Source organism: Argiope bruennichi, chromosome 5 (genome assembly GCF_947563725.1).
Source record: "Argiope bruennichi chromosome 5, qqArgBrue1.1, whole genome shotgun sequence".
Classification (NCBI taxonomy): domain Eukaryota; kingdom Metazoa; phylum Arthropoda; class Arachnida; order Araneae; family Araneidae; genus Argiope; species Argiope bruennichi.
Window position 1 is genome coordinate 30,643,831 of NC_079155.1, and position 18,693 is coordinate 30,662,523.

The 18,693-nt window shown below is 26.7% G+C and overlaps 1 protein-coding gene across 1 annotated transcript in view; it reads right to left on the reverse strand.

Annotated features, from left to right (window-relative positions):
• Window positions 1-236: 236 nt before the first annotated feature.
• LOC129968972 (squamous cell carcinoma antigen recognized by T-cells 3-like) overlaps window positions 237-18,693 on the reverse strand; it is a 108,919-nt gene continuing 90,462 nt past the window's right edge. Inside the window, exons 14-24 of the mRNA XM_056083357.1 lie at window positions 17,349-17,461; window positions 17,192-17,268; window positions 16,497-16,574; window positions 14,127-14,340; window positions 12,714-12,838; window positions 9,186-9,269; window positions 8,764-8,877; window positions 6,907-6,996; window positions 6,349-6,432; window positions 2,064-2,227; window positions 237-1,467 (exon numbers count right to left, since the gene is read on the reverse strand). Of these exons, the coding sequence (XP_055939332.1) occupies window positions 1,284-1,467; window positions 2,064-2,227; window positions 6,349-6,432; window positions 6,907-6,996; window positions 8,764-8,877; window positions 9,186-9,269; window positions 12,714-12,838; window positions 14,127-14,340; window positions 16,497-16,574; window positions 17,192-17,268; window positions 17,349-17,461 (1,327 nt within the window). The 3' untranslated portion in view covers window positions 237-1,283. The remainder of the gene's footprint in view (window positions 1,468-2,063; window positions 2,228-6,348; window positions 6,433-6,906; window positions 6,997-8,763; window positions 8,878-9,185; window positions 9,270-12,713; window positions 12,839-14,126; window positions 14,341-16,496; window positions 16,575-17,191; window positions 17,269-17,348; window positions 17,462-18,693) is intronic.

Sequence of the window (18,693 nt, forward strand, 5' to 3'; positions counted from 1 at the left end):
TTATTATCTTAAATAATTATAAATCCAAATTTTTAGTTTTCTAATAAAGAGTACAATACTGAATTCATAAAACATCACAAAATAAAATCCTCTTGATGTAAATGTATGTATTGAAACTGCTTAAAACATTTAACAAATGTTCCATTTAACCATTTATGTACCTATCCAACTGTAAAGGTTGCAGCTAAATGAAATGTTGAATGGAAAATAATAATAATAAATGAATCACACATATAAACAGTTGAAACTTTACTTTTAATATATATGTATATATGCTCACAAACCTTCCACGCCATATAACAAGAAAAATGCTTTTAAATCACATATACATAGTAGGAATGGCTGTTATGCATTGTCCACAAACGAAGCATAACCACACTTGTGATATATGTATCCAACGAATGAATATATTAACTTAGCCAAATGCACGAAATATGTAACAATGCCTTTTAAAAATTTATCAATATGTGTTGATGAATCAAACTTATTAACACAACAAATATGAGAAATGTGATGTTAAAACACAAAATTATATACAAATATGTTCTTTATGTAATATTATAAATAAGAAATTATTCACAAAGAATATTTATTTCAATTAAAGAAAGCAAGACCATTTTTTTTCTATTACATTACTATTATATACCAGCAATATTATTAGTGACTTTGTATTTTTTTTCATTTAAAAAAAGGGCTTATTTTTAGTTAAAAGTTCTTAGAACTCAGTTGTAATCCAAATAAGATTTAAAATCAAATCAGAAAAGATAGTATAAAATAACAAAGCCCTAAGAATGCATGGTAACTATATATCACAGATATTTCTCTAATAGTTAAATTTAAGTTGCTTGATATCTGAAATACTTCAGAAATATTTTAAGAAGTGGGGGAAATTTAGCTATTTATTACTCAGTTCATAGGGTTTGATCCAACATTTTTAAAAAGCAGTTTTAAGTACTTCAAAATAAAATGGGATATTTATGAATAACATGCAGTATCAAACTGATTCAATTAGTGATATAATAATGGATAAAAATAGATTTTTAATCATCTATTTAATTTTCAGTCATTTTTTTATATGTTCAACAAATTGAAAAAGAGTAAGTAAATTGAAAAAATTGTTATTAACAAAATCAATGAATGAAGCTAACTTAACTTCTTTCAAAATAATATCTTGAATGATCAATGGCATCTAAAAAAAATGAAGAAAAATGTCACTTCTTCAAAATAAAATGCTGCATTGTTTATGTGCAATGAATATGCAAACAAAAAATAAAAATTTTCTGTTATTTCCTTAACATCTTTGCAAAATCACTATTACTGAGTGGCTTTTTGTCTTCTGAAGTGTCCATTGACTCAGAAGATTGACCATTCTGGACAGTCCCATTGGAAGCACCAGATGTCTTAACTGCAGGAGACCGTGCAACAGAACGAGGAAGCAAAGATAGTTGGGTTCGACCGCGTCCACGTCTGAAATATTAAATGTATTAATCCATCTACTACATAGCTGTTATCCTTCAATTTAACCTTAATTTATAATTCTATATGCAAAAAAATGGTCATTTTGCATTTTAGATCAATAACAATTTTTAAAAAATATATATAAGGTATTGGTGTTTAAAACTATGAAAAAAATCTACTGACACAGGAAGAATTTCAGAATCAACTATGAAATAGGGTAAAATAAGAAAAACATGCATATTAATCTTTAAAAATCAATATATTTTTTACAGATATTGCAATATTCAAACGATGTGTCTAGTGTTGCATCACCATTAAAACTAAAATTCCACCAACTGATTTATAGGAAATCTCTAAATCTGTGATTATACACTGTGCTTATAATGGTATCATAAATTATAACTGGTTTGGGAGGGCGTATTAGTATTTTTTCAGTTATTTGGCAATGATAGAATCTCCCTCATTAAATCTAGGCTGCCTTATATGAGATTCTAGGAAAATTGCCTGTACTACATGCCTAAAAATATTCTTTTATATTCGACAAAATCTATTAATTTTTTTACATGTATAACAATGTAAAAGAAGTGTATAAAAAAATCACTTACGGTCCTTTGGAAGAACCTCCTCCTCCTCCCAGAGAATCAGCAATAGTCACACTAGAAAATTCTTTTTTGGGCTTTCTTGGAGGTGGGTTGCTGATTGCAACTGAGATTATTTTATCCTCAATTTGAGTGCCATCTGTCTTCACAACTGCATTAGCAGCAGCAGTCTTTAAAAAAATAATAATAAATTGTTTTAGTTATATATAATATACAAATAAAGACTGTATATACATATATTTATAATATTATCCCTTTAAAATAAAATGTGGTCTCTCAGTATCTAATAAACTATAGCCAATCTTGTCTTAGCCTGATTTGTTCTACCATTCAATACTGAAAGCCTCGATTTTAACTGCTAGTCTAGCACTTCAGTTTTACTTTCAACCAAGGAAAATTCCCTTTCCATATACATAATATTTTTGTATAGCCCCCCCCCCTCCCTTCTTTCCTCTTCACCAGTGCTGTGTTCACCTAACTCACTGTCCCAAAAATACAAATATTAATAATTAAATATTAACTAAAGGATTTAAATTCATCTTTTGTTATTTAAATATTCGAGTCCTAAGAAACATTATCATGTTTCTTGTCGCTCAAGTGCTTTTTTTTTTTTTTTTTTTTTTTTTTGTAACAATACAATATTTATAATATTAAAGGATAACCATTTTCTTTATTCTTCTTTTTCCATATATACACATATAATCTATTCAGAATGTTTGATATTTAACCACATAATCAGCATTTAAATAGTCAAATATATTACAAGATAAAAATAAACCCATTTTTTTTATACATCAATAACTGGCAACTCTGTTTTTAAAAAATGGTCTCCAGTATGGAATGATGATTACCAACAAATGAATCTTCCATTTCATATACATTCATATATAATATTGTCAATCAAAAATTTCAAATCACAAGTAATAAGAAAATTTAACACAAAAAACACATTTTTGTTGTTGTTGTTGTTTGTTTGCTTGCTTGAGTTAAATACATGCAGAGAACTCACTTTTTTTTAAAAAAATAAACTATAGAAATCTACCTATATTTCCAAAAAAGAGACAAAACTATTCAAGAAATTTAGAATACAAGTAGTGGCAATGATAATTCAATCCACAAGACCAAATTTTAAAATTCAATTTAGAACATTTATTTTATATATTTTAAGTTATTTTGAGTCATTTTCTCATTATTTGTCAGTGATATTGTTTCTAATTATTATGAGGGGGGGGGGGGGATTTATGTGCTACTTAAAATTCAATGTAGGACATTTATTTTATATTTTAAGTTGTTTTGAGTCATTTTCTCATTATCTGTCAGTGATATTGTTTCTAATTATTATAAGGGGGGCTGTATTTATGAGCTACTGAACAGAACAATCAATTTCATTAACAAAAAATTTGTTTTGTTATTTTAACATAATTCTCAAAATATTGAAAAAGTTTAAGAGTTAGAATTAAAATTTTTGCATATGACACTCTAGTTTTGTTACCTCTTTCAAATTTTTGCGAAGTAATTATTCTAACACCTTCTTTGTGTCCCATTAATTTTAAATCAATTGTAGAAAGATTTCCATCGGGTCGGAGGGGTGGGGGGTCCTTCTTTACAAGCTGGCATGACATAATGCGACATTCTAGAAGAGGAAAGATGGAGGAGAGGGGAGGAAATGTTGATACGTATCTGGTGTCAAACTTATTAATTTCAGAATAAAAAATGAAAAACAATGTTAAGTACTAATGTTATTTATTCATTAATGTCAAACATAATAAGATAAAGTTCCAATATCTTTGATAACAAAGCACAAATTGAGTGAAAGAAACAGGGTTGCCACACAAAACTGAAAAAAAAATCCAGTGTTTCCCTGTACGCATATTCAAGATACAAGAAAATGCGCAAATAGCGCTCATGCTAATTATAATGCAATTTGATTTTACACAGTAGAAAAAGCAAAGAAATAAAAGAGCAATTTAACATTATTTGAAATAATAGCGTATTAAAAGATGATTTATATTTACACACAAAAAAATCTTTATTATCTACAATTTAAAAAGACAAACATTTTTGTTATCATGATACAAATTATTTAATGATTACTTTTACAAAGCAAGATTTCTTTTTTTTCATTTATTCATTTATGACCATTCATGTACTTAGGCATCTATCTATTTATGCAACTTCTGCTGATTTTTCAGCCATCAGTTTCATGAAGCTTATCCTTAAAAAATAAAGTAAGGCATATTTGTACACGCTAACCCTACATTACTACTGTGCATTAGTGATTTCGCTATCAGTGAATAGATGTTAAAATATATCATTGCATACATTAAAGAAAGAATGTGATGTAACAAATTTTAAAGCCCATCAAAATTCAGCTTTAAATTATAGTTCTTGAATTAAAATATTCGAAATCCGTCAGACATTCAATTTGATGTTTACAGTTTCGACATGCCATTCCTTCCTGTATTTTCCTCTTTTGACCTGACTTCCCATATTACTCTGCCCTGATATCTTCTTACAAAACGAGAAGTATCCAACAAATGGATTTTGCAGAACTTCTCGAACCCATTCAGCAAAATAGGGATTGATTTTTTTATCTGTCCAATTCGTATTAAATACAGATTTTAAGGTGCTCAATGTTTTAAATAAATTCTCTAATGTATTTTAAAAAGCTCACAGTTTCTCAAATAATAAACAAACTATTCAATAAACTCAAACATGGTAAACTTAACATCACTGTGCTGCTTCGGCATATTAGCCAGAGAAATGTGTTGATCTATTTTTTTAAGCAGTTACAGAAGTCTTGCACATGCACATTAGCTGCAATTCGGGAATCTCATAGAAAAAGAACAACTGTCTCACAAATAGAAACTGAACTGATCAATTTTGTACTGAGAAAAAAAGGGGCGAGTTTTCGCGTTACCCAATCGCGAATGGAATTGTTATGTTTCAGAAGCTGTGATTACAATCTTTTATTATTACAACTGTTAGAGATTGGCATTATCTGGAGGGGGGGGGGGAATTATTAAGAAACTTGAAATTCCCTGTATTTTTCCGGTTTTTATAAAAATTTTGAAATTTCCCTGCATTTTTCCTGTTTTTTTTTCAGTTTTTCTGGTTTTTCAGGTTCTCCCAGTGGCGTGGCAACCCTTAGGAAACAAATAATTCCTCAAGACAAATTAAACAATTAAGAACATAAATAATTAAACATTTAAGAAATTTTTTTTTATGTCATGTCACTTTCACCTAAAATCTTCAAATGAAATCAAGAAAAGTTTCATATGGCTTATTTGCATAATATGGTTTCAAAGATTTTGATCAATCTGAAAAATTCAAATTATCAAGTCAGGATTTTTTTCTTCATGTTTATCTTGGTTAGATATATAAATTTTATAGAACTTATAACTGAATTTGTCTTTTGAAGTCTATAATTCCATTTAAAATCATTTAAGATTTTATTTGGCTTTATTTCTTGAATGTTTTACTTGGTTTTATAAAAGTTATTCCTATAAATCTTAAGAATACCCCCCCCCCCTGTTCCTTATTTTTTTTTTCAAAAATAATTTATGGGTACAGTTATCTCAATTTGAAATCATTGTGTTAAATGGCCTTAATATAATATAAATATCACCAACAATATTAACTATTCTAAGCAACTTGATTTTACAACATAAAGTATTAACTATTTTATTTAATCAACTTAAACTGAATCATTAATCCATTTTAAGGTCATTCTAAGAGTTCAATAAATTTTTACATAATTTAATTTTTAATTTTATTATTTGCAGTAAGCATTTCAATTTTAAAACATAACTTCATATTCAGTTACTCATTTTGATTTTTATCTTTGCATGATATCAACATCAAGAGGAAAAATAAAAGAACAAAACCACTAATATTTTCTTTATTTTTGATTATATTACCATAAATGTATTATATGTTGTGATTTTACTGATATTCATCTTGTCATAGAAAACACCTTACAGGTTCTGCAAGTATGTATAGGAATATATAAAAATTGTTCAACTTAATGTTCATGTCAATTTGTATTTTCTCTTCGCTACTTTCAGATTACCTGTGTAATTCCATTAACTACAGTTACCACATCATTAAATTCTGCAGATAACTAAGTTTTCAGTGTATATATAACAAAAAGTTTACATATTTCTTTATTATGCAAAACTTTGTGTTAGATATTAATTACAAAAAAGGGGGTGGAATTTTCGGATTAAATTATCCCATTCTCATTCCCTCCCCCAAGAAATAAAGGAATCCAAGAAAATTAAGTACTTACCTCATCTTCAAATTCAACATATGCTAAGCCCTTAGAATGGCCATTTCGATATGTTACTATTCGCACTTCTTTTAGAGACCCATACTGAAAGAATGCATATAAATAAAGATAAATTACATATATGATAATAGATTAAAATAAATTATTAATAATGGCAGGTATAATTGCTTTAAATAATAAAATAGGTTTTACCATATTAATTTTTGTTCTTATTAATACAGAATTTTTTAAATATATCAATTTTGGATTAATTTTTTAATTGTTTCATAATTTTATTATATTTCTATATATTCATTACAAAATATATATAATTCGTTATAGCATTAACAACTTTCAACTTTTAAAAAGAAAATTTGGAGAGAGATCTATCATTTATAATTAAGAAATATTATTCTTCCAATAAAACATTTTAAAAGTCAACTTACTATTAATAAAGTAAATAAAGTTTATTATTCTTCTTATGAAATATTTTTATAGTCAGCATATTATTTAAAAAGCAGACAGAGTTTCTATTCAAATCAGTTTTTTTAAAAAAAAAATTGTAATGGTGAAAATTACCTCTTTATACATATTTTCCAAATCTTCTTTGGTTGTAGAAAAAGGTAAGCCTTTAATAAACAGTTTATTCCTTTCCAACCCTGTTCCAAACTATAAGAAAAATCAATACTTAACAATATGGTGATAGAAAAAAAAAATCAGATCACGCTTTTTTCACAGCACACATATTTCTCAAATCACAGAAAAACTTCCAAAATGGAAATAAATCAGAATTATTTATTGTAGCAAAAATAGATGATTTATAAATATTTATAAGCAATAGCTTAGAAAATAGTTGATTCTTATATTAATGATGAAAACTTTTTTAGCAATCAGTTTTTAAAATATAAGAGATAATGAGCAAATTTCATTTTCGTTTTATATTATAGGATTTATTATCATGCCTGGGGATACAAACAAGTGCTTAGATGCTGAATACTCATTATACCCATATCAGAAGAACAATTGGCATTAAACAGATGTTAAGACTAACTATTAAGAATGTATATATAGATATTTGAATTATCATTACTACAGTATAAAAGTAGTACAAAAAATTAATTATTTATTTATTAGACTTCTATTGAGTAATCAGTTTTCTTACAAAACTGTTGCAAATTACTAGTTGATTAAGAAATAATTTGGATAGTGATTACTGAATAGATTATGACTTTTAATCAATCACACTGTTTAATTAGCCTTGAGATAATTAGGGAAACCTTTTTTAAATAAAACTAAAAAATTATCTAAAATGCCTCAGACTGAAAAAGTTGCACATTTAGAGAAAATGAAAACTACTTTAAAAGGCTGTGCAACCAAGTAAAAAATATATTCAAAGAGTACAAAAAGTATATTTCATATCATACTTTCTTACTAAAATGGCAAGTAATAAAGTAATAATGCATAAAGATAGTAATTTCTAATTGCTTCAACAAGCATTTAAAGTAAAGAGCAATGTTTGAATGATTATAATTCTAAATATTCATATAAAATATTGCTAACCAATATAACTGTAAAGTTCATACAATAGATGCACACTAAAGTATTCATCTTAACAATAAATTTTTACACAACACACTACAATAGTTTTTTTATATAAAATATAACTTCATGTTGGAAGCTCTAATATAATTGATTTCTATTAAACTATTTCAATCAGTTGAATTCTGTTTTTTTTTTTTTTTTTTTTTTTTGTAGTAATATAAAAAGAAAAACAGAAAATATATCGTTTTTTTTTTTTTAATCTTATTCACATGCATTATAAAATTATATCCAAATTACAGAAATTTGCAGTTTTAACTCGAACTTCTAAATACCTGATATGTTAGCCTGCTAGTCTTATGAATGTTGCAGTTATCCATTAATCTGTTGAACAGATGAAATTCTATAATATAACATATTCTTTAAAAGCTAACCTAAATTTTGATGAAATTAAATGCAGACTGAAATAATAATTTATTTGAATTCTAATTACTTCCCCCACCAAAAAAAAAAAAAAAAAAAAAAAAAAGGACTCTTTTTAGCATTTACAGTAAATGTTTAGATTCATAATTGTGTATCTTTTATTACAATGTTCACTGTCAATCATTATAATGATGAGAAAGAACTTCTTTGCATAGAAGATAACAAAGATTGCCAGAAAATTGCTAGTTCCTTAACCTTCTTAAAAATAAACCTTACTCCTTAAAATTATATACACATTATTAATCTCAACTGAAGTGAAAATGTAAGAATATTTCTGATATAAAATTAGAAGTAATTACAATTATTTTGTTTATCACAACAATTTCAATAAATTTATATAAAGAAAATTGTATTCATCTATTTCTATATAATACACTTGATGATTTATTAAACTTCATCAAAGAATTAAATTACCTTAAATTTAGACTGAGGAATAGGATTGTTTTTCCTGTCTTCACACGGTGAAATTAAAACTGGTCTGCCATCCAACATTTCTCGGTCTTTCGCAAGAGCTAATTTTACATGTTCCTGAAACAACACAAAATTAAACAATTAGCAAGAGTAATTAGATAAAAATTAAAAACAATTATTTGTATCTATAACACCCACAGTGTAAATATTATTCCATTTATTAATGAATTATTCCAAATAATAATTTCAGAATTGAAATGAATGAATTGTCATTCATTTCAATTTCATGTTGTTTTTTAATTAGTTCCAGAGAAGTACAAAGATTCCACAGCTTTCGTTGATTGAAGTTACACAAAAAAATGGCTAAATATGCAAAGCTGATTTATTTATAAATAAAACAGGAGGAGAAAAACATTTCTTATCACCTGTGATTTATAAACTACATAGCAAAATCCTTTTGATCGTCCTTTATAATCTTTAACAAGCCTGACTTCTTCAAGCTCTCCTATCTGAAATGTAAATAATTTTGGTAGAAAGTATAATAACAAGTTAGCATATTACATTATAAATTCAACATACAAAAAGATTTACTGAAATTTGGAAGAAAGAAAATAGGGGAGGGATTCTTATGAAAGTGTAAATTTTCAATTTAAAAATAATTCTAATAAAAATATCAATCAAACAGTATTTAATTCACAGTATAAATGGGAATTATGAATGCATTCTGCAATCTACAATCAAATTAAGTCTGCAATCATACAATTGACAAATTTAATAAATAAATGAAGAGAAAATTAAATAAAAATATCAATTTATATATTGTTCATTTCAGTTGAGTTTGATATCATATATTTTGCTTTAAAACCATTCTTAAAATTGTTTTTAAAGATCTTTTAGAAATGCATAATGGATTAAAATTCAAGAACAAAATTCATACACGAATTTATAGAAATATGATGAATAATTTTATTTCCAAGAGAGATAAATGGTAGCAAATAAAATAATTTTTACATAATTAAAATGAATTGCTTTGGCAACAAGCTAATTTGCTGTGAATATGTGCATGTCTAAAATCAATGTTCATGATTTTCCCAACACTTTTAAGCAATAGTTACAGGGGTGTTTGTGGGACCCCAAAAAATCCCCTGAAACTTTTACGGACTTACTACCGGCATTTTGGAGTTTCGAGAAGGGGGGGGGGATGAAAAATTACAATTATGAAGTATTGAATGACCTAATTATAAAAGTTCAATGAATTACTTTTTTTGCAAAATTAATAACCATAAATTTTCAAACATATAAACTACTACATTTTATGCAAATCTTTTAAATTACCTGAATTAATTCTTTTAAAAAAAATTATCTAATTTCTGCTGCTTTTTTTTTATTTTCTGATGTTTGTGGGCTTGTCTTTCTTTTGTGGTGAACTTCATAATTGCAGGAAGGTTGACTTTTATTTTCCTCATTTACAGTTGAAGAAATTTTCTCGAGAACTGCACTTGCAGAGGTAGAAGCAGTTTGCTTTTCTGCTAATGTAGAAGGTTTTTCAGAGACTTTTATAGGTGACTCATCTGAAATACATGTTTTTAAGTCCTCTTGATATGTTTTCCAACTTCTGTTCATATTCAGTAAGAGATCTTTGTGAATTGGATCAGTCATTGGATTTTTTAAGCCATATTTTTCACATGAGGTTTCTTTAGAAGCCATTAAATCATATTTAATAGTCTGCACTGCATCTAGGGAATCAATCTTAAGAGAGGTTCTATAGTCAGTGACAAGTGTATCCATTAAGTTGAATGCACTTTCCACTAATGGGCCATGGAAGCAGCTAAGGCAGGCTTTGACCAATTTAGCCAATGTAGGATACTTATAATCATTTGTGAAATCATCTTTTAAATTAAAAACTTTAGACCAATATTTATCAATTGTACACTTGACTTGATTTCCACTTTCATCAGATGTGTAGAGCATTTCTTTGGTGATATCAATATCACTCTGGTATAACCTTATTTCAGCTTCTACTTTTGACTTTTCATTATCACTAAAAATATGGGACATAAAAGATGATAATTTTTCAAAAGCTAATATTGTACTGGTTTTACCTCTTAGCTCTGGATCTAATGCTGTAAAACTAATTAGATATGAATTTTTAAGGGGTAATTTCTGTTTCATATGCTGAAATTTCTAAATGAAATTCTCTTGCGTACATAAATAAAAAAATATTTCAATAAGCGAAACGAAAAATTTACACGTGCATCAATAAATGAAACGAAAACTTTACACAGCGAAGAAAAAAAAGTTGTGAAGCGATCAATGACAAATAGCTAATACGGCGAAAAATCCCCCTTCTCTACTTATTGGCGCCACGCCAGGAGAGATAAGACCTTTGAACCCAGAGTCACGTGATCGCACATCTGGTCGAACGAAGTCTCCCCCTTTTTTTTCTGCCGCGCCTACTTGCCGAAAAGAATCCAGAAGAGAATGTCCGAGAACCGGGGGAATGAGTCATAACTCGCAATAAGGAAAGAACAAAAAAGAAGTTTTGTCCCCCTTTTTACGCATTATCACTGCCTTTGGAGAAAGAAAGCAAAAGTTTTCACCACACACACTGACCTTGCGTTTTCTGCTTTAAAAGCAAACAAAATTACCCAGATCAAAATAAATAATTCATTATTATTCCTACTTCCTTTTGAACGACGATCCCCGGATTCCGGGGTTTCCCCGGAGCACAAACACCCCTGTAGTTAAATAATGTTATTTTATTAGCTTTGGGTTTGTTCTGCTCACTTATATGAACTTTTCTAACAGAGTCAAGTATCGTGACATCACAATGCTATAAAAACTTAATTCTTAAGCTAATTTTATTTTTTATCTCTTAATTTTTTTAACTCATTCAGGATCACGATTCCGTATACATGATCATACGATTCTCCCTTCAAAGGCCACCATATCGTATATGAGATAAGCCTTCCTCACTCCAGGAGCCCACGATAATTTATGCATGATTTCAATTCAGAACGTTTTATTCAAAATTTTAAAATGGCACTTGATGGCAGTTGAAGTCTTATAATTTTGAAGTATATCCCACAGAATGTTAACTTTCAATATATGCTTTCAGTTCTGGGCTTTTTTTTTATTTAATTTTTTACTTGATCCAGGATATTTAAATAATTGCAAGTGTTCAGTTCTTTCAAGAAGATTGGGCATTTAAAATGCCATTTTTTTATTTTGCTCCGGATTTTTGTTTATATTTTTGCCTTCCCATTACAAAGAGTGAAACACTTAACAATCTAATTATATGGCATTGGACCTTCATATGCAAAAAGGCATTGGTTTCTGTTCCGGGTTTCTAGATTTGATAGATTTATTGGTTTAAACAAACTGCTCTCTAAAAGTGCATGTGTGATTTAAAGGGACTCCGCCATTCTTGTTGATTGCTTTGGTTTCTTTTCATAAGGAGAATATGGAAAAGTGCATTCAGATAACTGTTGCTAGAGGTGAGAGCGAAATATTATAGAATTTTTAAATTTATAACTTCGTTTTCATGAGTGTATTTAAAAATGAGTGTTCTGCTTATTTCATTTGTTTCTATCAATATTATAGCATTTATATTCATACATACTAAGTAGTAATATATTGTAAATGTTACTTGTAAAATTGAAGTTATTACACTAAAATAATGATTTTATATGAATTCTTTTGTAAAATTTGGCTTAACTGCGAAGCCCATGGTGACGAAGCACTTTCACAGGACCGAACACTCCCCTTCAGAGCATTTGGTCCTGTGAGAGTGCTTCTTTCCCTACGCGCTGGACCTGAAGGGATTAAAAGAATATAATTTCACTTTTTTTTATTAGATAGGTCGATAAATTATTACATAAACATCTTTTATAAAACATTCGCAACCACTTTACATCAATATATAACCTTTCAAATATTACAAAAAAAATTACCTGTGAGAAGAATTCCTGGATTTTATCTTCTTCTGTTTGAAATGACAAATTACTAATAAACACAGTTCTGTCATCTTTTGAAGAATCATGCCTTACAGACATTCCATGAGAATCTAATTTTTCAGCTATGAATGACAACCAATCAATCTTATTTTTAAAAAATTAACTTACATAAGAAATAATTATAAAAATTTAATAATAAATCATATGTTTAGATATCCAAGAGTAAAAAATTATCTGTTTCATGCATTTCATAACATTGATCTACAGCAAAGTCACTTTATAGTCCTAGTGAGAGTATGTAAAAGCCCCCCCCCCCAAAAAAAAATCAAACCATATTTTTCAACTCAATATTTGCACAGATATAAAAGCATGCGATTAATTATGCTTATTAATATCAGTTATCATGAGATGCATAAAAGTGATTACAGTGGTATTTACTACAATACAAATGAATTTATTCAAAAACATGTATTAAAAAATCGTATTTGAAAATGAGTGAACAAGAGATGTTTATTTCTTAATTAAAAATGGCAGTTAGAGATTTATCTTCATGTATAATAATTTTCAAAAAAATAATGTAAAACTAAAAAAATAAACAGATAATTTTTTTAAAAAAATTTGGTTAAAATATAATTATAGTAAAAAAGTGCATTAAATTTTAAAAATAATAACTTTAATAATACAAAAAATGCATAGCTTAAATTATTTCAATATTATGCAACAGTAAATATTATGAAAAAATTGAAATAAAAGATTTCTTACATAAAATCTACTGCATTTACATGTTCAAAAAAATTCAATGTGCTTTAAGTGCCAAAAAAAAATTAAATAAATGTGTATTCAAAGGATAATCAGCTTTTTAAAAAATCAGTATTGAATTTTAAATGTGATAATGCCCTTATAAAATTATTTAAAAATTTAATACAGAATGCAATGTGTTAAAAATTTTATTTTTAAAAAAGATAAGAATTTTTTATGGGTATTTTTATTGGATTAAACAAGCAGCAATAAAGCAATTGGTAGAATTAAAATTTAAAAAAACTCCCTTACAATCATTGAACACACAAGATACTAATAAAAACAGTTATATAATAGAATATTCAACTAGAATTATAGATCCATTTTAATAACATGTTATTAGCAAAATCAAGACAAACATTTGTCACTGCAAGTCAATTCATAATGATTAAATATACATAATTTCAGACATATCATTTTTTTTTTCATGCTAGAATCATGCCGAAGAAAATATTGTGTAAAAAACAAAAAGTATAAACTTAGAAATGCATTACAATTACATGGAATAAATTACGAGAAGTAGGTCTAAAGTCACACAAAAATGAAGTTTAACGCTTATTTTCATTCAAAAAACAATTTCTTAACTAATATTTAATTAAACCATAGCAGTACCTTTTCTTTTTTTCGATTCTTGTGCTTCCTCACTAACTTCTGAGGACAAAGGTCTTTTTCTTTTTTCTGATTCTGGTTCAATAAGAGAATCATGCCTACTATTTGATATTAGATGCAACTTATTTGGCACAGGGGGTATTTTGAAACCTTCTGCATCCATCTGAACATGTGTTTCAGACTCTTCTGTTTTAGAACTTTGTTCACTCTTTGAACCCTAGAAAAAATTTGAAAAAAAAAATGAAAAATGAATTTGTATAGATAATACAAATAATACATTCATAAATAATAATAACTAGATTTATAAAAAACTTAAACCAGAAAAATTTCTGTAAAATTATATGAATAGAAGTAGAATTACATGTAGTTGTTTAATGACAATTCTCTTACATATGTCACATTTATATGGATCACATAAAATAATAATTTCAAAATAAAATTAAACCTAAAATGCCATAACAAACATATTGTTGTGAAAAATACGAAACGAATAGAGACATATATGTGTATGTGCTTAATTCCAATATCAGTTCTTTTATCAAAAACAATGTATCATAAAAATAACTAACAACAAGACATTACTATGGTCAACAATAAATAGGGGGAGAAAACAAGAGTATATGAAATATAAAACTGAAGTTTAAGAAAATAATTAAGAAACGATTTTAGAGAAAAGTAGGAAAACAATTCATGAGCTTAGACTAATGTATTTTGAATGTATGATACTCTATTAAAAAACAATATTTTAAATTTTACTCGAAATGGGGAACAAACTTTGAGTTATCATCTTACACTTAATATATAACTCTAATGGAATCTAATTGATCTTCTTATTTATAAGTAGATATAAAAAGCAAGAAACATTGATGCAGGATGAAAAATTATATAAAAATATATGAGGAATAAAAAACAGTTCTTTTATCAAGAATAAAATATATATAAAAAATATGAGGAATAAAAAACATCAAAAATAAAGAATACAAATAAAAAAATTCAATGAGGAAGAAACAAAGAAAAAAGTTTAAGAATACATAACAATACTTGGTTTCTGACATAGTATGTCCAAGTTGAAACATTCCTTGCAAATGTTAAATTATGTGACAAGTCAATAGGAAGATCATTTTTAAATAAAGGTGAGAGGAACACACAAAATAGGAGAATCAAATTCATCAATTTCACTCATAGACAAATAAATAATGGATATTTCATATTCTATTATTTATTTTCATTGCCCATTTCTGCAGGGGGAAGGGGGGTTATGTTTTTAGTTCATTTGAATAAATGATCTTTCTGATGAATGAAGCACATAGTAATAATAAAACATCTTGAAAACAGTAAAAACATTTTAATTATAAACAGTTTTTTAAGCATTAAAATAATGACTACTGTTCCAATCCATAGATGAAGAATATATAAAAATAACTCAAATAATCATGATTTTTGTTATTACTTGTATTTAGATATTGTAATTATAAATCATTAATAAAATTTATGTATATTTTATTTCTATTATTTTTCATTGTGTTTTCCTCAATATAAATAACAAATTTATTTGATATAAACACAGAATATCTAATCTAAATGAAGTTAAAGTATGCATTTCAATTTAAATTGTAGCACCTTCATGTCTTATTTGCTTCAATTGAATTTCGCATAGATCCACTATATTCAAAATCAGCATAAATAGTGAAAACCTATGCAAATCTATTTTCTTCCAAGAGTGGACACATTAAATGCAACTTTACAGACTTTCTTCTACTTAATAAATCTTATTGCTATATTTTTGTTAATTCTCACGGGCAAAACATACAGCAGAGAAAAAAAGTTTACACCTTACAATACAGATATTAAAGAACCCAGAATTAGAATAAAATTAGAAATTTGAATAAATAGTAAAACAACAATTATGAACACTATACTTCTACAAAAAAAGTAACCAAAAACAACAAATAAAAGGTGGGGGATATAACAATAATATAAACCAGTCATTATTGTAAATGAGAATTTATATTTATTTATTGATTTATTATTTATTTTCATCATGTTATGGTTTTACAAACTGACATTATTTAAACTTGCAATTTACATAATTTTTTTTATTCAATTTGATGCTTTAATAAACTTATTGACACCATTTTTAATTTTTCAGTTTTAATAACTGCTTATCACATTTTTTTATTTAATTAGTTTGATTTAAAAATTTAAATTATCAAAGTTAGAAAGCTGTCACTGAATGTCATCTAAATTTCTGCAACCTTGAAAAGTAATATTTGCTTTGAAAATGAAAAAGCATTCATATGTAACAACATACATTTAAATAAATATACCTTCAAATTTTAATTGAAGTTCACTAAGAATTTAAACAGATCTTACCTTAGCTTGATATTTAGGAATATTCTTCCTTTTATCTTGTTTTTTCCCTTTTTCATAACTCGCAGCTTCTTCTAATTTCTGAAAGCAATTTTTATTTCAATTCTTAAAAATTTAAAGATAGATCTTACATAGCATTATAATACTTTATTAGTTGACTCTTTATACAAACATAAAACTAATTATAAAATGCAAATAGCACTGTTTAAATTATTTAATGATTCATACAAAGAGACTAACTGTATGAATCAATGAAAGATGAAAAACATATCTTCAAAAAAGAAACGTATAAGACAAAGATTCAACGTGTTTGAAGAATATATTATGCTGGTAACTAAATCCTTTAAGCACATTTAACAAATCCCAGTTCATACATAGATTTTCATACAATATATGTTTAAACATATGTGCCTTAATTTTTTTTTTTTTTTTTTTGTAATATTAATTCCCGGAAATTATCTCAATATCATATAGTAGTATATATATATCAAGAATAATAGAAAATAAATTAATTCTTGCATAAAATCTCCTACTTTTAGATGCCCAAACAATTAAATGTACTCCAAATGCAATTTTCTACAAATGAAGGTGCATCATAATTCTAAACACAGTATAAATATTTACTAAATAACTGCTTGCATAGAAAAAAAGTGATTCAAATTCAATAATTTTAATTACTATGAATGTGGAAATCTTACCTTCATACGTTTCTCAATTATATGTTGCATTTGAGTTTCACATTTTGAAATAGCCTTCTCTAAAGACTCTAAAGAACCTATAAAAAATTACTTTCTATTAATTTAAATTCTATTTACAAATCATATTAAACTACATTTTGAGCATCATCAGGCTTACCTTCTTCTTGTTCAAATGCAAGCAAAAGATCGACAAAAGTTTCTTGCCAGTCACTGACACAAGAAATAGCTTGAGATAGTAACTTTCGATAATGTGTAGCATCCCCATGCAGCCTAAGGAATCCAAAAGAAAAAATTTAGAAAATCAACAACAAAGCAATGTTTAAGACAAAATAATGTACATATTTCTATTATTATCATATGCAACAATAGAAAATAATATTTCAAGGTCAAGATGTTTTTGCAAAACAATATATAAAAAATTCTAATCCACAATTTTCAATATGAATTTTTGCATTATAAATAATCCGTAATACACTAGACTGTAATAACTTACATCTTACGTAACAAAATTGCCAACAGAAAATTTTAAGAAATCCATGAAATTATAATTGATTCTCAAATAGACTGCTTCATCTAATGTGTATAAAATGTTTTTAAAAAAAAGACAGCAGGAAAAAAAAAGAGGCTAATTTCTTCTTAACAGCAGTAAGAAGAATGACACCAATTCATTTTGATTATAAAACCTGTAGCCTCCATCTGCTAAGAATATTTTGCTTCTATACTCTGTCTGGAGTAAAACAATATCTTCTTACATGCAAACACACACATACAAACAAAAGAATTAAAGGTGAGGAATTCACAATATTTTTTTGTAAAACACAGGAGAAAATACATGCAAATGAAATTTTGCATGAAATGAGTCAAGGAAAATCATCAGAAGAGAAGTTAGGCATAGGAGAATACCAAAACAGATGTATATCAATGTCAAAATATACTAAGTCAGCATAGGGTAAATTGTATGAACTCTCAAATAAAGATGAACATATCATATTCAAAATAGGTAACTATATTTTTATATAATAAATAACTGACAATGGTGTATATTTCTTACAACATGAAGAATCTTTTTCTTTTGATTTCAAAGATTATCTTATTAATTTTAGTATTTTTATATATATTATTAAGTATACATAAATCTAAGAATCCATACAAATATAAAGATTTTTCCATGACTGACATATTATATAGTAATATTATTATATGCCGTCTTACAATATATTTATTTATGTAAACTAGTTGCTTTTGTCAACCACCTACTACATAGAAAATACTGACTACCATTAATTTCAGCTAAATTGTTTATTTACAACATCATATTCATAATACTGTGAAACTGATAGACATTCAAGATGTGTTACTTTAATTATCTTAAATTATCTTACATATATATTCAATTCATTACATCACACTTTCTAATGGAAGCTAGTACCATATCATCATGGCGCTCTTAAAAATATAAATGTGTGGTTCATCTGTTATTAATTTTCATGGTACCGTAATTT